This window comes from Abramis brama, assembly GCF_963993115.1.
Source record: "Abramis brama genome assembly, chromosome: 22".
Classification (NCBI taxonomy): domain Eukaryota; kingdom Metazoa; phylum Chordata; class Actinopteri; order Cypriniformes; family Leuciscidae; genus Abramis; species Abramis brama.
The window spans coordinates 15,786,825-15,811,015 of NC_139984.1; the positions used below are offsets into that span (position 1 = coordinate 15,786,825).

Sequence of the window (24,191 nt, forward strand, 5' to 3'; positions counted from 1 at the left end):
TTTATTGCCTCTCTGGTGATGGAACATAAGGGACCCCTGCTGGTGTGATATAGAGCCAATCACAAATGTGAAGAGCAAATGAGATGAAAATGAGACCGCCTGTTGCATTTTGAGTGATCAACAACAGCGATATCGAAAGCTTTAAAACAAATGAACAATTTAAAGTAATTTGCAGAATATTGAGCTGCAGTACTCCTAAGTAACTGCCTTCATTAATCATATAATTATCCTTACACCATTACATTACATATTTGTAAGGTCATATTTAGTAGAAAAAAAAAAACAGCTGTATTCTGAAATTAAACTCAGATCATCCTTTTCTGATATTGATTATATTTAGGGGTTCACAAAGTGCTATTAACCCGTTTAATCCCAAATTTTTCCCAGACACAAAAATATCCAAATCATGTGTCATTAGTATCCCTTTGAAACAATCAATCATAATTTTTAGAAATTTTCATGGAAAAGTGTGTGAAAAAGTGTGTTATATGATCGGTCACAATTGTGACCGGTGGGATACTGTGTTGTATCAACCATTGGACAGACTGAATATAGGTCTATTTGACCTGTGCAGTGTGTGTGTGTGTGTGTGTGTGTGTGTGTGTGTGTGTGTGTGTGTGTGTGTGTGTGTGTGTGTGTTGTATCAACCATTGGACAGACTGAATATAGGTCTATTTGAACTGTGCAGTGTGTCTGTTTGTGTGTGTGTGTGTGTGTGTGTGTGTGTGTGTGTGTGTGTGTGTGTGTGTGTGTGTGTTGTATCAACCATTGGACAGACTGAATATAGGTCTATTTGACCTGTGCAGTGTGTGTGTTTTGTGTGTGTTTCTGTGTGTGTGTTTCTCTCTCTCTGTGTGTGTGTGTGTGTGTGTGTGTGTGTGTGTGTGTGTGTGTGTGTCTGTGTGTGTGTTGTATCAACCATTGGACAGACTGAATATAGGTCTATTTGACCTGTGCAGTGTGTTTTTTTGTGTGTTTCTCTGTGTGTTTCTCTCTCTCTCTCTCTCTGTGTGTGTGTGTGTGTGTGTGTGTGTGTTTGTGTGTGTTGTATCAACCATTGGACAGTCTGAATATAGGTCTATTTGACCTGTGCAGTGTGTTTGTGTGTGTGTGTTTCTGTGTGTGTGTGTGTGTGTGTGTATGTGTGCGTACATGCGTGTGTGTGTGTGTCAGTGTGTAAAATTAGGTAGAAAGTTAGGTAGCAGTAGAAAGTAAGGTAGAACAGTTAGCCTATATGTATTAGTATGTAGATACAATGGGTTATCCCACCGGTCACTATTGTTGCCGTTGACATGTTTGTGAGTGCTATGACCACATTAAAAAAAGTTGAGTAATTGCAAATGCATATATCAATACTAGACACCTTAAACATAATGTGTACCAAAAATCTATGTCCTATCTTTATGTTAACATACTTTACTAACATATTCTTTGGGAGCTTTCTTGCTGCCATCCTCTTCTCTTAGCGCAAACAGGAAGTAAACAGCTCTGGTCATGTGACAATTTACAGTAAACATGCGACACTGCACGTATTTTATTGAGACCCTTTATTATTTCAATATCTGCTGGAAATGCATTGATAGATCATTTAGTAACATTTTTATAGCCTTAGAAATGAAACATTTTTTTACGGTCACTTTTGTGACCGGTGGGATTAAATGGGTTTTTAATACACTAATTTATTAATTCAGGAACTTGTGCTTTTATAAAGCTTTTATAAAGCTTCCTTTTTTAAGGCCACTGGTCCTATTTTTACAAAATTTGGCATATAGAGATCCTTCTAATATTAATATAAATGATTTTCTTTATAAGCTCACAAAGAACAATCTTAAAGTCCCCATGTAGTCTATCATTTTATCCCTTAAATCTCATCTTTGATCACCAAAATGACATAATAAAATAAATAAAAATGAAACCCTACACCCTTCCATCATTTAGTATATGCGGTTCTAGGAATATGCAAATTAGCCCCGTCTCCACTAACTCACACCAGCTCTGAGATCCACTCGTTGACAAACCATGATTTTGAGACTGTCTTTGGTTCACTGCTGTTTTAAGGAGACAATACTCAGCAATGGTGTTGACTTGTGAATTTGCACATGGTTTGTCTTAAAGCGTATTAAAAACACCAAAGATAACATTAAAAAAACTTGATTTTCACCAAAGGGGGACTTTATTTAGAACATATTTATTTACTCACAAAAAAAACAAAGTACATGTTTAAAAACTGAAAGAGATCATACAAGACTCATTACAGCAGTGCAAGATGTAAGAGAAGAATGTAATTGCTCTTGAGTTCGGGTAGCTGAATCAGGATGAACGCTGACAACAGCACAAACAGCCCGCACAAATTTCAAATGGTATAAAATACACATCTATGGTAAAAGATAATTCAGAGGAAACAATGAATGCACATGACTAGCCAACTAAACATCCCATCAGTTCAAATTTAAAATTCTATGAGGTATTTGAAGGCAGGTATGGTGGAAATATGATGTACAGTATTTTCATTCAGTCCAATCACATATACATTCCTCTGACACCACTTTATAAAAGATAGTCATATGAAGGATATCTTGCTGACTAGAGCCTGAGATGAATCCTTTGCCGTCAGTGTTAAGCTGTAGCGTCAGTGGCGGATGAGTCCTGTGAGGTGGATATGAGAGCATCATCATGCAGAGCAGTGAACGGATTGGAGAGCGGCTCTTCCATGGACGAGTAGATGAGGTACAGCAGGCAAGCCACCAGGAGAAAAACCACGATCTGAACCCACAGAGGCACCAGACGCTGCTGAATATCCTGCCTCTCCAGTGTAGCTGGACTCATTGGTGGCATTTCAAGGTATTTAAATTGCACCGGGCATCCTGCAGCTCCCTTTATAGGCCGCCTCTTTGTAGCACTGCAGGCGGAAAAAAGACATTAGAACTGATTTACACAGTCAAAATTAAAGCAGAGGCATGCTAACCAATAGTTTCCAAACAATGGTAGTACTTAAGTATGAGAAAGGTATCACAGATGATACTCACTAGATTCCAGTGGGGGTTTTGGCAGTGTCGGAGAACATCTCTGAGAGAACATCTATCACAGGTTCCTATTGGCCAGAGAAAAAAATAAAAACAAAACAGTCTGAATGAGATAAACTACATGTAAAGGTGTAGTCTACAATAGAAATGAAAGTGAAGCAGTATATCATAAAATATGGGAGGATAGAGTGAAGAGGAAGAGAAATACCAGCCCAGACCCAAGAAAAACATGGGACAGATTTGCAAGTCATTTGGAAAGCACAATCAGTGTAATGGAATAAAAAAAGGCATCTAATTATAATGATATATTTTAAAATGAAAATATTTTTGCATCATTACTCCAGTCTTCAGTGTCATACGATTCTTCAGAAATCATTCTAATATGATGATTTGATGCTCAAGAAACATTTATTATTATCATAATCAATGTCGAAAACAGTTGTGCTGCTTCATATTTTTGTGGTGATACACAATGAATTTTTCCAGGATTGTTTAATGAATATAACATTCAAAAGAACTGCATTTATTTGAAATAGAAATATTCTGTAAAAATGTCTTTACTGTCACATTTGATCAATTTAATGCATCCATACTGGATAAAAAGTTAATTTGTGACTTAAATCTAATCTTACTGACGGAATAGTAGTGTAGTAGTGTACTTAGTACTTAGTAGTGTAGTAGTGTACTTTTTATAATAATTATATATATTTTCATGATAATTTCCTCAAATTCTCAGAAGCCAACTATAAAGAGGAAAAAAATATTCCCATGCTTATCACAATGATTGGTACATTTGTAAAGCACAATACATTTTTTCCTAATGCTTTTGGGTTGAAATAGGTGATGAAGAGTGTAACAGTGCGGCTCAGCCATACAGGGTTTAAGAATCATGTGAGCTGCATTCATGCGCATTAAGATCGAAGACACATGGGTCAGAAACAAGAAAGCCAGGCCTTTGATAGAACTCATGAGCGCTTTCCTCTCTCTGACCTACCTACCAAACACCAATGCAGTGACTTCACGGTATATTAAACCAGGAGAAAGAAAGCAGTACTAAAAATATACTAAAATTTGTATATTTCACAGAGGTTAAGTCAGTGCAATAAAGTGAGAAAAGGAAGAAACAAAAGAAAACTCAGAGGGATTTCCCAAAGGACAGAGGGAGTGTGAAAGCCCATTAGATGTCTGGCAATGCAATATGTCTGCTGAATTAAACATCAACCGAAAGAGTGAGGACAAACGAAGAGGCAGACCCTGAGGAGAGAAGAGCAAGGCTGAGGGGGAAAGCAGTTACTTTGATAGTTTGTTTCTGATGGGCTGATGGAGATGTTAAACAAAGAGATCTGCCTGTCATGGTGTCTTTATCCAGCCTCATGTAGCCCTGATGAGAAATAAGAGCTTTTGTCAGACATGAGTGCTGCTGTTAAAGCAAACATATTATCTGTAGCCACAAACCCGCAGGGCCCTGCTGTCCACCGTCTGCTCGGTTCTCTGACCAAATCTCCTCTCAATCTCTGTTTGCTTTGACTGAGGACTGAATCTGTTCTCCATCTGCAGACAAAACGAATACAATCACACAGCAAGAACAAACCCCTAAGACTTAAAACTACAACTAATTAAAACAAAATCACTGCCAGCCAATCATCTCATAATTATTAAGATATCTCAGTTCAGACTCCCCTCTTCCACCATCTGAGTGATGCTGAAGGTTGAGTACTGGGACCCACTCTGACCCAAAGACCCATTCTGGGAGGAGTCTAAAGACTTGTGCTGAATCTTTCCCTGCAAAAGAACCAAACTGAATAAAGCACAAGTGGAATGTATGCAAAGCAATATGACATCCGGAACAGTCAATCAGATGTAGCACCAACAGCCCACAATCCTATAGTGCAATGGAATCAAACAATCCTAAAAAACAAAAAGTGCAAGTGCATAAAATACAGAGTCCTTAAATCTTTCACAACACAAAATCTGTGGAAGAAACAAATGATACTGTAATTGACCCCTTTATCCCCTGCAGAAAAGGATCAGGTGGGACGCTTTAAAGGGCACCTATTACGCAAAATTCACTTTTACATGGTGTTTGAACATAAATGTGTGTTGGCAGTGTGTGAGCAAAACCACCCTAGAATGATAAAAATCCACCCAGTGTTTTTTTTACAATCTCAATAAATCATAAGCACTGTCTCAGAATGAGCTGTTCTCAGATTCGGCGCAATGTGACGTAGAATTGAGCAGGCCCCTCCCACGACCCGCCCTGAGTGAGCTGGACACAGAGTCCGCCATTGTTCGATGCTTGAGCAGCTGTAGACAAGAATGTCTCCTAAGCGATTGAGGTGTGTTGTTGTTGGATGTAAGAATGAACATATCAGTCTTCATTTACTCCCGTTGTTACTCGAGGATGGATCAGTACTGTTTGTGATCAAGCTTACACTCTCCGGAGCAACAGGCCTAACGTGACTGGACAGGGAAGAAATGAAAGTGCGAGCGCGCTCTTTATGACAGCTCTTCGAGTCATTTTACGGATATAAGGTTTACCAGTTTATTTAGCACCCACTGAAAAGGTGTGTATATTTGTTTACTGTTAGTTGTAACGAGTGTTTTGTGTACTTCGCTGTGTATGTTGTTGATAATGAGAGAGAGAGAGAGAGAGAGAGAGAGAGAGAGAGAGAGAGAGAGAGAGAGAGAGAGAGAGAGAGAGAGAGAGAGAGAGAGAGAGAGAGAGAGAGAGAGAGAGAGAGAGAGAGAGAGAGAGAGAGAGTGTTTATGGATAAGACTTTAATGCTCACTTCTTATACTGTGTTTATTCAGCTCTTACAGTGATTCTCTGGAGTAAAACTAACGCTCATCTTTTGTGTGATGTACAATAAACTTCACTGAACTCGTCAGTATATTTTGGTCATCATTCGGACGGGGTTTGCTACCGCAGGCTTGTATTAGTGGATAAAAGCAGATGACAAATAAGTTATAACCATAATTAAACTAAACTATACCTGTTCTATGTCCATACAGCATATATTCTCTGGCTCTGTGGGCATTATTGTCCGACTCTTGAGTCGAAATGAACATCGCAACTGAGAGTTTCTGTTCTGATATTATCAGATGAGATTGTCCTGACTGAAGCGCGAGCTCGTGAGGCTCCGCCCCCTGGGCCGGCAGCAGCAGTTAATTTGCATTTAAAGGGCACACACTAAAACAGCGCGTTTTTCTGAGCCCCAAAAAATTACAATTTAAACATGCTGTAAAAAATGATCTGTTGGGTATTTTGAGCTAAAACTTCACATACATACTCTGGGGACATCAGAGACTTATTTTACATCTTGTGAAAAGAGTCATAATAGGTGCCCTTTAAAATTGTGCCCATAAAAACGGTCATACTGTACATTTACGAATCCAGCTGAGGGCATAAAGCAGCCGGGGTAAAAATCTCTGCTCTGACTGAACATGCCCACCTGTGGATGTGAAAAATGCAATACAACATACATCACAATTTAATGCCATACTAACTTTAACCACAGAGTGGTACTATTGTTCATGTTCACACTACTGAAAACCACATTGAGACATTAAAGCTGCAGTGCATGATTTTTTTATATTAAAATACTTTATTCTGTCTAGCTTAATATGCAGAAACAACTATTAGTAGCTTCTGTAGGTTGAAACAACAAAGCTCTGCGGAGCTAAACATTGTTCTGTTTGGTGCTTGCCTGTCTTTGGTGTGTGGGTGAAATTGGGTTAGATGCAAGCTCCAGAAATTGAATAAAGCCCATATAAAAGCCCATATTTTCTTAGCAAATAATGTCAAAAAAGTACAGAGTATCTATAATACCATATTTCCATTCAGAACAAATTGATACTATCTCAAGTTTAATCATGCAACGCAGAAACATTTGCTCAATTAAACAGGCTACGGTACACCATAAACTAGGAATTTAATCAGCAAAACAGGGTAACTGCAAGTACTTAAAACATTTAAATACATTTTGAATAAAACGTGTGTTGAGTATTTTATGTACTAATATATTAATACATATAGTCACCAATATGACCACAGATGAATTGTTTACAATAAGATCTATAACATGCATTTAAAAAAAAACAAACAAAAAAAACACTTTAAATGTGTCATTTTGGTGATCAAAGAGTAGTTTAAGAGATAAAATTGTTGACTACAGGGGGACTTTAAGACTCTTTTTAAGGACTCACAGAACCCTAAAGTGTCCTAAGCTGCCCAACATAGCAACATTGGTTCTTTAGGGCAGGATTATCTGTGTTTGCCATTATTTATGACACCCTTTTATGATGCTGGTAGCATTGAAATTATATACTTCAGCTTTAAAATCCATCATACCACCGAGTGAGCTAGAGTTACCATCAAGGGCCTCTTTGCTACATCAAAAGTGTCAATCTCACTTACATAATTTATATCCTTACACAACAAAACTGATGGACAGCTGGTTTGCCTTGCCTCTTTACACAGAAAGACCCAAGCAACAACTGTTGTCCATGTTAATAATCAAAACACACTCATAGCAGAATATGGAGAGTCAGTTGAGATAATGGATGAATCATGTTTCAGTCTCAGGGAAGTAACAAAGGATGGATTCAGGTGCATGTAAAGCCACTTACTTTGCTTGCTGTTTTGCTGGTCTCTGTACGGGACACTGTTTTAGACCGAAGCTGCTCTGAGTCTAGAATACATGCAAAATGAAAATGTATTAATAGCAAAAACAATAACAGACAAAGTCTTTAAGAGAAACACAATACATAATTTTTTTTTACTATAAATTAGTGATGGGACACATTGGTTGACAAGATGTAAAAAAAATGTTTTGGCCTTCCATCCACACTGAGACAATGTATGCATTCCTGCGAAAATTGAGCTTTTTAAAGACACTCTCCCAAGTGGGTAAATTTGAAAACACAGTTTTCATGTTTTAGTGTGGACAGTGAAAACAGAGGCATTTGAAAATGATAACGCATGCTTAGTCATGTGATGCAAATTGTAACGAATGAAATCTATGTTATACCGGTATGTGCCTGCCAACTATGTGCCATTCACTTTCACAGTGCTGCTAAAGATAAATGTTACTTCATACAATTTTCATATTACATTCCTGAAAAATGTAAAGTCACCAGTAATTGGTAAGATATTTTGCTAATAAAACGATCATGCCAGAAGAATGGCGCAATAACTGTATTATGTCTGGTATCATTTCAGTGAGCTTTTATTACATATTAAGTATTCGCAGTAAGATGATATTTTGCATTATCCGATGTTTCAGTGTGAAACTTTTGAAAAATGTGTGGACAGAGCGTTTTAAAACAAAAATGCGGTTCTCAAATGCATACGCATTAATGTAGACATAGCCTTATTTAGCATGCAAACAGGTCTCAAGAGTTTTAAAGTCCTCTAATTGGGGTCAGTTGAACCCAAAGAAGCCTATTTATTCAAAGATTTGTTAAATCGATAAATCGTCTAATCATTCAGGCAACCCATTGAGTATTCGAGAGTCAATGCTGCCTCCTACCGGAGTCCTTATCCTCGTCTTCCTCCCTCTCAGCCTCTTCCTCACTGTCCGAGTAGAGGCCTACGTCCCCTGTGCCGTTGAGCCTGTGGTGTGAAGTCTGTGCTGAAGAATCCAGCAGCCTTTTCAGCTTCTTTTCATATAAAGCTCTAGTGGAAGCTGCTTAGAACACACACACACATAAGAACATGTTGAATTTATAGCATTATCTGTTTTGAAAGGAAAAGACTGTGACTCAAACAGACTGACCTACAATGGGTCCGGCTTTAACCCCATACTGGAGCAGTTTGGCTTTCAGCTGATCATCAGCCAGTGAGCAAAGGTCTACCATGTCTGCCGCCTCTTCTTTCTCGGCCTGTACAGGGAAATAAACACACAACAAACTATTTAATCAAATCCTCTGGAGGCAGTGAAATTATAGCGATTCATCATGGTGGAGTGAGGAATCAGCACATTTTAGCATAATCTAATAAACATATGCTGACACTAGCTTGCCAAAGGGTGAACCTCGGCTCACGCAATCCTCAATAGACTCTTGTTTTGAGGCTTTCTCGCCTTTGCATCTTGCACTGACACGTTCTGAAAAGGGGTCACATCCAATATTAGCTGCCGTAGCAGTTTCCCAAACCCATACCAACCTCAGGCTGAAGAAACTTCTTCACATTTTAGCAGAATTGAGCAAAAACGCTTTCCACGATCAAGCACAAAGTAATAAGGTGTACAGAAAAGAGCCAGATAAAGTGAGTCCGGATGGAAAGTGAACAGTATAAAGAACAGTGTTGTACAAATATTTGAGGTTTGCATGGTTATGTAAAACCAGAAGAAATGCACAGCAGTGCTAATGGATCAGAACAGATGGCATTTATCTGAGCCGTTTCAATGCAGCATTTAGTCAGAAAACCCTCTAGCAATTTGTTTCTCAAACATTTAGGCGGCAGACCACTTCAACAATAAAACAAAAATTGCAGACCACTAATAGTCTCATTTGCTAGTCTTCACCGATCCTGCCTTGAGCCACCAATAATATCCATACTTTTTGCTAGCAAAAATGCTAGAAAGCAGTTTTGTGCTTATTTGACTGGAATTTATTAGATGTCTACTTTCAGTTAATGACCCTAAATGAGCCGTCTGTTTGCTAGCTAAGAAGTTAGACCAAAACACTTGCATTATTCAAGCGAGACAACAGTTATTGTGTGTGAATGTATAGTATTTAGTATTAAAACTTTCAATTAGCTTTCATTTTCATTTAAGTAACTTTATGTGCTTTATACCATATAATAGTATTTTTATACAGCTTTAATTTTTTTTATTTCAGTTTTAGTAAGTTTAGTTCATTAACTTAAACTTATTTTATTTCAGTTAATTGCCAATGCAACAATTCCAATTTTCAAGTTCTTCATCTAATGTTTATATTTCAATTACCAAAAAATATTTTTTATAGTTTTAGTTAACAATACTAAATATAGTCACAAACAACTTGGTTTTCATTACCTCGGTCAGTCTACACAATCATACGCAATATGCATGTTGCAATTAAACACAATGAGTGATGGTTTTTATCCTGTTGCTCATTCTTTAAAAAGTTCTTAACATTTTCTTATAATTAACTAAAATTGCACCAGTAATAGCTTCAAAAGGGTTTGTTAATTTAATTTCATCACAAAGTGCACACTTCTAATCATAAACGGAGAATTCGACACCCGAGTCTAAGATGGCCCTGACCCAGATTCCCCAGCCCCCTTTGAGGGCCCCCGACCCACACACACACCTGCAGTGGTCTTGCACACGACCAGTGTGTGTGTGTGTGTGTGTGTGTGTGACAGCTGGAGCCTTATTCTACAACTTTGAGGGATCATGTTTCAGTCTCACTCAGGAAAAAAAAAATTCTCATTTCGACAGAACAGTCTTTGATGTTTAGAGATGCATGCATGCTTTAACTGTATTTCACTGCAGTTGGGAGCTGACAGGCAATGACCTACAAACTCCTCAACAGCTTGAAAGCAAAGAACATATGGGTATGAATATTCACAGCACATATCAAATCCATTTCAATCACGCCACCTTGCGTCAAACTACTGGATAGACAAGTATGGATAGAAACAGTTTGGGGAATCCTACAAAACCTGTCTGCAAGATGTCAGACATCTTGTGAATCAAAACACTGTCAAGAGCAGAAAGACATATCTTCAGGAATGAAGATTAATAGCGTGACCTCTACAGCTGCTAAACCTGCGTTTTAACTCACGCTGGCAATAAGATGATGATCCTCCTCTTCATCACTAGAGAAATCTGTGCTGTTTGTCCTCACATGTTTCAGATAAAGCTCCACATAAGCGTGTTTCTTGCTCCCAGGTGGAGGTAGATCCACATTATGCGCTATGAGCGCCGACATCAGCCTCTCTTTGGAGAAGTGAGCTGGGTCTTCCACAAACACCGGCATGTGTCAGCTGTGGAAAACTAACACATCTGAAAATCCAAGCCCTGAGGAAATGAGTTTTGAGAGTCCAAACAGCCTTGTCACCAACAGCTGCTCACTAGGCTCTCCTTATATGCGCGCTCAGAAACGCCTATTGATTCATTCATGCGGCCTGGTAATACAAAATAAAATAAAATATATATATATAAAAACATGACTGTACAAGTTTAAATCAACACAGAAGTCACAGGAAACCAGAAACGCGCGGATAATAATTTATGGTCAATAACGTTAGCAGCTTGCAGGTAATAAATGGCAGTCTAACTCTGTTTAGTCATTGTTTGCGCGTGACCTGTTCAACGCGAAAAAATATGAAACCAATGTTTGCAAACTCACCTTGCTAGAAACTGTAGTGCTTTTCACTGCGGACAAAGAGCAAATGGTGTTTTAAACAAGCCTCAAAGAAGCAACGTTACCTGGATAGTATTTTAATATCCGCGCGCTGACATGACGTCCTCTGGTTAATAATGACAACGTCACAAGTTGGATGTTTTCCCGCCATTTCTTCAAAGGCATGTCAACTGAAAAAGATATAATTCTATCGTTAGTGTTTATGTATTTTAAACATATATATGTAAGGGTTAGAGTGGTAATGACTAAATGAATAAAATAGTCCTACAGGAACTACTGAAATACTGAACTGATTTGATTCTTTTTATTATTTCTTACTTGTAGATTACCTGAAAGTCGTCATGAAATCAAAATGGGAAATTCTTATTTTATATGGAATATTGCAGTATTTATTATGAATGGTTTAGCCAATCCGTGTACATAATTTATTTATTTAGCCTATTTATTTATTTTAAGTGCTCACGGCCTAATCTTTAATCAAATAACTTCCCCTCCCTCTTGCAGCAACAGTTCTTCTCTGATGATGTGTTTACTGTTTTTACAACTTGTCACTCACAGGACATCACAGCAAAAGCAAACCAAAAGCATCCAATCAATTCCTGATGGACAAAATCAAATCCCGCCCTACGTTTTGCCCCTCCTACACACAGGCTTATATATACAAACAGGCTTATATATATATATATATATATATATATATATATTGTGTGATATAGAATAGTTTGCAAGCTGTGAAAGCAGACTAGTGCATATAGATGACGTTCGACATGATGACCCCAATAAAATCTCCATTTAGTAACTACTTTTTTCAAGACATGTAAAATCTTTAAAAAACCACAAGTGGGGTATTACTGGTGTGTTTTATGTCATAGTAAAAAGTGAAAATATCTTGAGCTTGTTTCATGACTTTATTTCAGGCTTTACCAAAATCCTTTGGGACGATGGAACCAGAGTGCTAAACTCGTTTTCAGGTTTTGCCCTAAAAAAACCCCGTCATCCCTGCAGCACTTCATAGGGAAGAAAAGATGATCCCAACTCTTGTTACATGCTGACTTCATGAAAAGAGAGAGGTCGTGGAATCATACGACCTCTGTATGTTGCCATTGTGAAATATCCAGTTTAGCGGTCATGCAAAATTATTTGACCATTCAATGTTGTGACTGACTAATATTAATCAAATATCCCAGAGATCAATATAATAATGAAGTTTAGTAACAATAACGATTAATGTAATGACACCTGCTGCACAATTACCAGTTTTCCCAAGAACTGCTCTTAATGGCAAGGCAACATATTTGAACAGAATATAATCTGTACAAATAAAAAGCAAATGCTCCAAAACTGCTTCTCAACAAACAGCAGATAATTTTCTTATTCTTCACAGACTGTAGGTTTTCAATTTATTGGCTATAGACCGCATTTTGGTTATTCACCAGGCTTATATCTTCCTGATACATTACTCCATAGGGCTCCTAGCAAAAGGATTATCGTGTACTACAAGCCACTAATAAGCTTCAAGAGTCCAGAAGGATCTGCCAACAGTAAACGTGCCGTGCATCACAACTGCGCTCTGTCTCCCCCATGTCAGTGGCGGGCGCAGGCACAGATTCTGTGTGTTTCACCACTAAGGTGCATCCCTAGTGGATGAACTCTGATTCACTCTGCTTCTCTATTCTGGAAATGCAATGCTTTGCCTGTTGCCAAGATTAGTGTGGCATTCATTCACTCATCAACATGCATAACCCACCTCCTCTCCCCACCCCTGTCTTTCTGCGTTTTTCTTCTCATCTTTTTTGTTTAATTTTTTTTCTCCTTTCATTCTCAAATGAATGCATCTCTTCTCCCAGGAGACCATGATGCAAGGGAGGGCAAATGTGAATATACCATCACCCCAACACTCACCCAGCCAGCCCAAGACTGGCAGTGCAAATTGCATGTTTAACATTCAAAACTGACACTCGGTTAAACAATAACACTGCTGTCTATTTAGGCATTATTATGTTGCTGCGTATTTCTTGTAAATTAAATGTTTCACTGTATGTGTCTCAGCTCTCGTCATGTTTTAGAGCCCATTTTAGTCCATTCTACAGACAATTTTTCTCGAACTACAACAAATGGGTCGTAGCAAAAGCTCTAATGGATATATATTAGATTGATTAAATCCACTGCTGATAAGCCACTCTGTACCTAATGGCTTTGAACCCTACATGATACACCATATCAAAATCACATAGGAATAGAAAGCCATAAAGCACAGTAGTGTTGAGTTCCGAGGTGAAACCACCATGAGACCTGCTGTGTTTCCGTCCTTTATTACGTGACTGTCTTTTTCGCAGCTAAACAGATTCTATTTAAACCACTTGAGCCAAGCTGCAGTCTGCACAGAAGATTAAAGAGAAAAAAACTTCACATCATCATGAATAATTAAACAAAAGAGAGACTATTATTCAGTTTTTCTGGCCTGGGAGGATTAAAGTGTTTGTATCTCATTGTTCTTTTTAAAGTTACTCCTTGGGGGAAATTCTGAGATTTTCTCTTGATTTATGTATGGGTTACTTTTTCATTTCTTTCATTTCTTCTATATGATTTCCACATCCCAGTTCTGTAGTGAGATGTGTTTTTTAGTCCATCATTCTCTTAGAACATTCCAAACAGTCTTTGATTAGACTCTGTAACGATGCCAAGAAATAAAAAGGTACAGCATAATCAAAAGGCTTTTGTGATTTCCACAGTGGCCCTGGTGAATGCTGAGAGGATTATGTAAACATTCAATTTACAATTAGACTCTAAAGTCTAGCTGACTTTCTGCCTCTGACAAAATACTTTTTTTTACACACAGCTCAAGGGAGTTTAGCACAACTGATTAAGTTGTGAACACAATCTATACGTAAACAGTTAAGCAAACTTGCCATTCAGACAATAATGAAATGCCTGATGAAATGGCACATTATAGTCTGATTTTTGTTTTGAGGTCTGTGCTTGGTGTTGCGATTTATTCACGTAACTAGGATACATATGTGTTGTTTAGAATCCCAGAAGAATTACCTACTATATAGTAGGCAAAAAACAGTATGTGACAAAATAGGTAGGCCTATGTCCGAATTCACAATCCTCATCATAATCAAAAACTAACCGGATAACCGACTACCGGTGAAATTCTGAAGTGTGTATACGATGGACACGATGGCTGCATCCAAAATCGCATACTGTAGGCGAAAAACAGTAGCTATGTGACAAAAAAAGTATTTCCAAATTCACAGTATTCATAAAAGAGTAGGCAGAAAGTACCTGGATATAATTACCTGGAAAGTACCTATATATAAGCCTATATAGAACATACTTTTTTAGTGCCAGTTGAAGTAATTACTTATTTAAAATAATAAGTAATTACTTATTTATTGTACCTGCGATTTTGGATTCAGCCAATAATATCCCATGAGACCACAGGAGAGGATTTGTGAATGGCAGTGAAGCAATGCAACTGACTGGTATCACGTGATAATGACAACATGGCAAATGTAGTATGTCCATATTACATTTATACTACACACACATTCATACTATATAGAACATAATTACCTTTTACCGCTCGCAAAGTTTACTTAGTATATCACTCAATCAATTGTTTTTTTCAAAACACTGATTCATTCAGGAATTAAATAAGTCACACTTTATGAGTGAGTCTTTAAATAATTTACTCAATTGATTCAATCAAAACGGAATAGGCCTAAGGGACTCTTTATAAGTATTTAAATAATTTACTAAACTCAACTGATTCCTTCAAAACAAGTGACTCTTTATCAGTGAGTCATTTTATTCATCTAAAAACACGACTGATTCATTGATTAATTCATTAATTCATTCAGCAACGTCACTCCTGCGTGATGCCGATGAGCGCGTGACTTTACTGCTGTGGTTTTGTTTGGAATTTTCGTTGCCGGAGCAAAAAACAGATGGACTAACCTGCTATATTGTGTCTGAAATGTAAGTTATTAAATATTTTATTGTTTACTGCTGTATAAAATCAATTCGCTCTGAAAATCAGCACGGCTGTCAATATCTGCGATAGGCTAAACTCTCACAAACACTAAAGATGCAGACAAGACGCAAGGCTTTGGCAATTAAGCCAAATATATGAATGCTAGCATCATATTTTCACAGTATTTATTAGTTCACAAGCAAAATAGCATACACTGTTGTTTTGTGTGAGTCACATAGTCCTATCAGTGTTCACTGTGCCCAAATTGTTGGTTTTGATGTCTCTCTCTCTTTCTCTCTCTTTCTCTCTCTCTCTCTCTCTCTCTGGCAATAAAAATATTGGTCGTCTCTGACCATTCATCCTCATAAATATCTGGCAAAGAGCCGAATAGAGAGAGAGAGACATGTCATCAATTCAGCTCTTTATCAGATCTGATTAATATTTGATTAACATTTATATTCATAGCATATGAATCCTGCCAACATAGTGCTTGCCAGAATGGGAAAGAGACACTATGTGCTTGTGTCATGACAACACAACACAAAAAATATTGACATTCTTCTGCTATTGCAAATCTTCCTACCTCATTATTTGAGCGTGTTCAGTTCAGACATTAACACTTCACATAGAAATCCCTCTCTGGAAGGCTAGAATAGATTGGTAATTGGAGGAATATAGCACAGGATTTGAGCAAAAGTGATAAAACCATTTATTAATGGTTTCTGTAAAAAAAGAGAGAAATTTTGCTGCAAAGGAGCCCTAATTTTCCTTATATTATGAGCACCGTGTTATATGGAGCATATGAGCTATACATTGCTTTTGCAGAAAAATAAGGTTTAATGACACTGGGTGAAGTGGGAAGGAATGTGTAAACCTAGCCATGTATATTCCCATCATTCTCCTGTGGGAATTTGTATGGTTTACACATTCCCAACTTAAACTATTAAAATTGTTGAATAGCTCAAAATACCATTTAAGATGAAAAAACAAAGTCGCCATGCAATGCAAGTTGCGATAGTCTTTCCTGTGATGTATGCCTATAGCCTAGTGAAACAGTGTGTATGTTGCTCATGAATCTCTCAAGGCAGAGGAAGTTTCGCCCCCTTTCTGATGCTTATTCAGGGACCCTAATTCACATAAAATAACTACCAACAGTAACAACTGCAATAAATCACAGTACCATAACTCTGTTACCATTTTTATATCTTTTAGGCAAAAAAGATTTTAATCAAGCAGCAAACATAGCCAATTAAAATGTTGTCAAGAATAACATGTGACAGAAATATAAATATAAAATCCGCCTATTAATGTAATCTGACAGGCTGGTTTCACATGCATTATAATTCAGCCTCAGGAAAGGGATAAGGAAAGATTTGTGTCTTGCTCAGGCCAATGAGACAACACAGAGTTAAATGAAGTGATTCAGGTTTATGCATTAGACATAACTCTAATTACTCACATTAACACAGACGCATGCACTAATGATCATTATGCCAAGCCAGTGCAACACAGCAAAACAGTCCGTTTAGAGGCTCCTACGATCGTTCTGATTGGCTGTTAACTCTGATTTACTGACAAATCACTATAGAAGTCACATCTCATGAAAGCTAATTAGACAAAAACATTACAGTGTTTGGTCAAATGGAAGTTGTTAATGTAACATAAAGCACACTCATTGTTTGTGTATATATTAAAAAGACATAATGAGGGATGCTCAAGATATAAAACATATTAAACAGGAATAAATGAGTAGCTCACCAGACTGAGGATGTGGGAATGGGCAACCAACTATGAAGTGAGAAAAAAAGAGACCAAGAAAGTCTGAAGAAACCAATTGGTTTCAATCCGGTCATTATAAGCTATGTTTCTTTTCTTTAAAGCAAGAAGTGACATGGAAAAAAAAAAGAAAATGAATAAATTCAGTCATTTTTAAAGGCCACAATAACATATGAAACAAGGGTGAGGACGGGCCCCATCTTTAACCAAGCCTCTTTCTTACTTTCTTCAATGAGTCCTTGTGCTTCTGTTTTGGCACTGCAGCCGTTGCCTCTTAGAGGAGGGGGAAGCTATTGTATGTGTCCCCCTCTTCTCAACACTACAACTGCTATTTGAGTTACACACACACCGGATGCTGCACTCTTCATACTCGAGCGGTTTGATCTGCTCCAGAAAGGAGCATCAGAATCCCCACATAGGTGAATTCTCTCATCTGAACACAAATGCGTTTATCAACGTTCAGCAGAGGGTTCCCACTGGAGCCATTCAGGGTTAAGTGCCTGTTCAAGGGCACAACATCTATGTCTAGGGCTGGGATGTTAAAAAGCAAGATTGATCAGGTGGCATTTCATGTGGGGGGCATTTTCTAGTTCATTCTCCCAACTGTTGAGAGCAAGCCATTGCGATCTCCCCACACATTTGAATGACATCACCATTTTACTTGAAATGTAGATTCAATAAATATTTATCATATATATTTATTATAAATAATATTTATAATAAATAAATAAATAACAAATATACTAAATAATATATCAGTTAAATATAATATATTTAATAAAAAATAAATTAATACATAATATAAAAAAAATAATAAATAATGCATATTATACAATAATAAATCTTGTTTTACTGTGAAATTGATTGAAAATCAGTTGGTTCTACCAACTGTTGAGAACAAGACATTTGTAATGTTTACTACAACAACATTTGTTTATTTGTAATGTTTAATACAACAACATTTGTTTATTTGTTTACAACATTTATTAAAAATCATGTATTATAAATATTATAAAAATAAAATAAATAATACATATAATATTCAATAGTTTATTGCAATAAATGTACATCAGTCAACAACATATGTATATATAGTCAATCTTTTTATTGAGAAATTGATAAATCAATTTATATCAATTTATAGGCCTATATAAAAATATCAATTTACATTTATATCAATTTATATATAAAAATATATATTAATCGTATTCAGTAAACATATAACAATAAATATACATTATATATAAAAAAAATATATACTATATATAGTAAAAAAAACAAATTACAGAGAAATTGATCAAATTTCTTACCTATTTTAATGTTTCTTTCCATGTCTCTTTTCCTTTTTGGTGCCCCTTTAGGTGGATAGAGGAACACAGAACAGTGAGGGTCTCCGTGCAGGTGCTCTGCCTCTCTGAGGTGAATTCAGTCTTTTTTCTTTTTTCTTCTCTGAAATATCTCTTTTTACAGAAAACCATATCCAGCATATTTTCGCTGAGAAACTAGTGAAAAGGAGACTAAATAAATAAATAAAATTCACAAAGAATTCAGTAGTATATCTTCACAACTCTTCTCCTCTACAATGCCTCTTTTCGCAGAAGCCCGGCAGACCCCTGTCAAGAAACTGAAGAGAAAGAGGACAAAAAAACAAAACGAGATTACATAAGAATTCAGTAGTACATCTTCAGAACTCCTTTCCCTCTGACAGGGAAAAGCAGAAGTGAGAGGGGAGGAGTGGAGGAATGGGAAGGCTGTCTCCATTCTCCTCTGCATCCCTCTGCTATATTCTCAGAGCTCTCCTTGTAACACACACACACACACACACACACATGCTGCACAGCCCCCACCTCTTTCCCCCATTCTTCTGCTCTGTCAAATAGACACACAAGCTTAGTTCATTACTATTCACCGGGTCTTCCTAAGACATGCAATGCTACCCTACTAAGAGAGGAAGAGAGCGAGGGGGGAAAAAAACAGGCTTGTTGCATATATTCTGAAATGGATTGTCTAAAAGCTTCGTCCATTCTGAAACATCAAAAACATCCTTCCACCTCCCCTCGTCCAAAAAACTGTGACGCAATGAGCAGCAATGTAATATATTCCTTTGTCTGTTGTTTTTGTTGCTCATGATACAGTTATGTGCTGAATTTGTCTCGAATCTTATCTCAAAGTTCCTCTCCCACCATCTTAAAACGCCATCTTATCCCATTCACCGAATCCCTCTTGTGTTACCCCCGATCTTTGCGTCTCTACCATTTTTCCCTCTACTAGCGTTTGCTGGGGAGTGATCTGTCTCGCTTGGCTAGAGAGCTGGCAGCAGGGATGAGGTGAGGAGAGAGAGCGAGTACACTGAGGTTAGCCATGTGAGTCCTCCAGCACACTCAACTTCACCAGCCGCTTCCCCTGAGGAGCCGCGTGCTTTGGGCTCTGCACTCACTTTCATCAAGTTAAATAACTTTTTTGCAAAAAAAAGGTTTTTGATGAAATTTGAAAGATAGAGTGTGATGCATGGGGGACACAACTTCATAGAGTGTCATTTGATGCTTTTTCTGTCAGATTGCGGTTCCTGTGTATCGATGCATTTGTGTTTGCAAATTCTTGGAGGCATTTCTTTGTTCGTGCGTGCCAAATTCCTGGCAGGGACGGCACTCTTTGCGAATTACCTTTCCTGCAGTTTTTCCTCCTTTCCCGCCCGCCCTGCCTTGTGTTGTTGACTGAGGAGTGAAATGAGAGAGAAAATCCCTTTACACATGATCTGGTCCGTTAGGCTTGGTTAGTGGCGGCTTTCTGCTGTATTTTTGTACTTGGTTACTTGTCATTTTAGGTTTATGTTAAGCATCAGTAAACTAATTGTAACATCTCTGGACAGACTTGCTTGGGGTTGAATGGCTTTTTAAACTTGCATCTGTTGGTATGAGTGGCCTAATTCCAAAAGTCTGAAGAAAATGGAAATTTACCTTATCTATTTTCTTAATGTGTCTTAATAATCTTATAATGAAAGATTCATCCATGCTTATGTAAAAAAAAATTGACCTTGGAATTTTTTATCAAAATACAATTACTGGATTTTCCAGTGAAACATCAGACCTCTCTCTGGTGATGTATGCTGGACTTCTCCAATCATTATGACCGCCGCTAGCGTAGCTAGCGAAAGCGGTCATATAGGGATTGTCAAAGTTTTTTTTTTTTTTTTTTTTTGTCATCTACTGAATTTTTCGTCAACGATACCAGGGACACCGAAACACCGGGGAACATGAAATTTGGTGGGCATGTAGCCCCACTAGACTTTTACAGAAACATTTCGTTTGGTCCCCGGGGGCCACTCCCCCCCCGCGCTGGGCCCCCCCAAACCCAAAAAATGCAGTTTTTCCTAAATAACTACCTGAACCGTGGCACCGAGGATGAAGAAATTTATACCATACGCATGGTATGTTGGTCTTAAGGGCCCACATCAACCTAGCCCATAATCACTCATTTGTGATTTGCGCCCCTCCCATAAAAAATGAAAATGCAATATTATTCTGCTTTAATCGCCCCTATCTTCAGCTGAGATGTTCAGAACTGCACCATATTTCATGTGTATGATTAACTTGACATCCTCTGGGGGTATGCTAAGTTTCGTAGAATTTCATCCATGGGGGGGTATAAAATAAATTAATTTATGTGCACATTTAGTGACTGTACACTCATCGGCCTGTAGATGGTGGTGTTGAGCGAAGTGTTGCTGGTTTAGGATGATACTGTCACACACACACATGCAGGAATACAAACAAACGCAAGCATGCACACACACTGACATCCACACGCACAGACACACACCCATACATACACATACAAATCCACATGCACAGACACACACACACAAACACACACGCGCACACACATGTACGCACGCATACATACACGCACAGACACACACACACAGACACACACATACACATACACAAACACACACACATACACACACACACAGACAGACATGCACATACTACTACTTTTTTTAGGTATATACATAAACACGTAATACAGCCAAATTGCTCCACGTCATTTATTTTTGTGGAAAGCCAGTGCAGGCCTGAGCGGCGGTCATATTTTGTACCGCCATGCGGTACATCTAGTTTAGTACACTTAAACCCAGCCCCTTTCTTACAATCAGCTGCAAGCTCGTATTCAGATCTGCCTCCATCCGATCAACAACTGATGCGAACCAAATACCCGCCCTACATTTTTTCCTTTTTCGATAATCTGAGCAGTCACAATACAGAAAAGCATTACTACTTCCATTACATTGCAACTTTAATGTGAATAAATGTCATTATTTACTCGCTCTCTCGTCGGTCCAAACTTTTATGACATATTTCCTTCTGTGGAACCCAAAAAGTGAATTTTATGTTTTGTGGTGAATGTCTTGACCACTCTTTTTAATACAATACAAGCAAATAAGACAAAAAAAGCACAGTAAAAGTGGTTCATATGATTTATTTCAACAAGAAATATGCATTCCATCAGTTGTATAAAAAGCTATGAGTATAAACAGTGACAAAAGCTTTAAATGTTGACGAGCACTGCTTTCTGTGTTGATGTATTTCCTGTTGAAACTGGAAGTCTATCTGCCCATATCAATGGGCTCATCCCATTTTCAAGTCAATAGCCTTTACTTCACATCACAGTCATGGCACGAGCTGCATCCGCAATCACACACTGTTGTACATTTGGATTGAAACAATCTTTGCGACCATTAAAGGGGACATATCATGCCAAATGCACTTTTTTAGCCCTTAAATGCATTTTGTTGTATATTTGGAGTGTTTAGAAGTACAGAAAATATGAAATTATTCTCTTCAGGTGCTTCGTTGATATCTTTATATTCTGTTTTGGTCATATTTTTCAACCTGTTCCGATTTTTCTGTTATCTATGACGTTTTTTGAACTATTACGTCACAGTATTTGCAGCGGAACTGCCAAATAAGGACATTGACTTCCGGCCCAACACTTCGAGCAATCCGCCATTTTTATTTCTCGCTGCAATTTTGTAGTCCAAGCTAAAGGATGCAGAAGTTACGAGAGGGTAAGTTAAAATGTTCGGTTGTTGGATGTAGTAACCCACACGCTTCATTACACCGTCTAATGTAGATGAACTGCCGCGCTTGTGACAGGACGCATGTTTAACTGAAAGAACGAGCAGAGAGAGAGACCCGGTCGCGCGTGCGCACTCTCTCTCTCTTCAGAGCCAGGCGAAAGTGTAAACAAGACATCACCGTCTCCAAACTAGACGCTGTCTTGCTCTCTCTCCCTCGCACATATTAATCAAAATAAATCGACACGGTGGTAAAAGGTCGGAAGACCAAAGTTTCATGTGTAAATACAGTACACACCATTGCGATACATCCATATGAAGACGTTGTTCTACAGGTTCGTCGTCTTCATTTTCATCTCGCTCCTGCTCCGACTCTGGCTCGAAAATGTAAGAAGTCTTCCGTTGTTGACATTTTGTTAATAACGTGTGAATAAAAAGTTTCTGTGCCGCTAGATAATCGTATCTCTGCTATCAAACTACAAAAATGGGTGGAGTTGAACCGAGTGTGGGCGGGGTATGAAGTGTCTCAATTGTATTTAAAGAGACCGCACCAAAACGAGTTGCTCTCAGACGCACATCAGAAAAGGGGTAGAAAAGGGTCCTGTGGAGCTATAATAATGAGGAATTCAGACCCAAGCATTGCAGTTCCGCTTTATATAGACTACAAATGTATGATTTATATGTAAAAAGGAACAATTTAAAAGCATGATATGTCTCCTTTAAAAAAAGTCTTGACACTTTTCGCCCACCTTGAATTCTATACTATATATGAATTTGGACATACTACTTGTCTCACATACTGTTTTTGGCCTAATTTATAGTAAGGAAGTTGGCATATTCGGATGCAGGGATGAACTATTATTTGTGGGATTATAAATTTAAGAATGTGTTTAAGATCTGCTGAGAACTACAAAACTAAGAACTACACTGTATTGGGCATAGCTATATTCGAAATTGGTTGGGCTTGCCCCACTGCTTTTCGGACACAGGTCTCTTCGGCCGGAACATGCTGGAGCTCCCCAGTAAATCCATCAGCCTAGGGTACAAGCAAGAGAAGATTCTTGTACTGGAGCTAAAGGACTCAGCGGACCCACTTATAAGGAGTGCGAAAGTCCCCATCCGCACAGGCCGCAAATGGAAGGCGCAAGCTGAAGTAGAGCATGCTATCTCCAGTCTGCAACATCGAGAGGTGATGGGGTTAGTCCAGACCAGTCGGGCTGGCCTATGCTGGGGAGTACCTCAGCAGCTCTGGTCTAAAGCCAACAAGAGGTAGCAGAAGACCATGGTGGTGGATGAAGTTACCAGGTTGGAGCAGGAGCGCTTTCACGTAAAGGCAATATCCCAGAGCAGTCGAGCCTGGACGCAATGGGACGTAACTGAATAGGCGCATCACCTGGGCAGACATATGGAGGATGCCACAATCCAGGCTCAGATTCCTGTTAAGGGCAACCTATGACACCCTCCCATGCCCCCAGAACCTCACCCAGTGGTTTGGAGATGAGGTAGGCTGCCCCCTGTGTGGGAACAGCAAATTAAGCCTCCAGCATATCTTATCAATGTGCAAAGTGGCGCTGGCCCAGGGACGCTTCAGTTGGCGCCATGATCAAGTCCTGGCCAAGTTGGCGGAGGTCCTGGAGAGCTGTAGGGTAGCAGCAAATCGCACAACAGCAACTTCCCCAGCAGGGTTTGTCAAGTCTGGTAGCATGCTCCAACTTCCTGCTCAAAAGAGTAAGCAGGAAGCAGTTGGTTTTTCCAAGAGAGATTACGACAACTGCCCTCCGGCCAGACATTATTATGTGGTACCCAGTGGAGGTCGGGTGCCGGGGCTTTGTGGGCAGAACAGCAGTCCAACTGCTCCATGGCGCAGGAGTGGTGGGGTCAAACCTGCGGAAAGCTATAAAGGAGCTGGGAGAGCAGGCTGAGAAAGCAAGCTACTGGCTGTGGCTCTGGAGGAAACGGTTTGGGCCAACACCCCGGTAAA

At 38.6% G+C, this 24,191-nt stretch overlaps 1 protein-coding gene across 9 annotated transcripts; it reads right to left on the reverse strand.

Annotated features, from left to right (window-relative positions):
* Positions 1-2,158: 2,158 nt before the first annotated feature.
* On the reverse strand, positions 2,159-18,836 carry lemd1 (LEM domain containing 1). 9 transcript variants are annotated; one of them, XM_084099746.1, is made up of 11 exons: positions 18,444-18,569; positions 17,116-17,145; positions 11,444-11,548; positions 8,801-8,906; positions 8,555-8,713; positions 7,653-7,714; positions 4,704-4,805; positions 4,479-4,574; positions 4,318-4,404; positions 3,027-3,091; positions 2,159-2,899 (listed from the first exon to the last, which is right to left on the reverse strand). In XM_084099746.1, the coding sequence occupies exons 4-11, from the start codon at positions 8,880-8,882 to the stop codon at positions 2,617-2,619; spliced, it is 936 nt and encodes a 311-aa protein (XP_083955872.1). In that variant the 5' UTR covers positions 8,883-8,906; positions 11,444-11,548; positions 17,116-17,145; positions 18,444-18,569; the 3' UTR covers positions 2,159-2,616. The 9 variants fall into 9 exon arrangements, with proteins under 9 accessions (XP_083955872.1, XP_083955875.1, XP_083955876.1 ...); XM_084099749.1 differs by having other exon boundaries at positions 8,555-8,710; positions 18,444-18,567; XM_084099750.1 differs by lacking the exon at positions 17,116-17,145 and having other exon boundaries at positions 8,555-8,710; positions 18,444-18,836.
* Between the last annotated feature and the right edge of the window lie 5,355 nt (positions 18,837-24,191).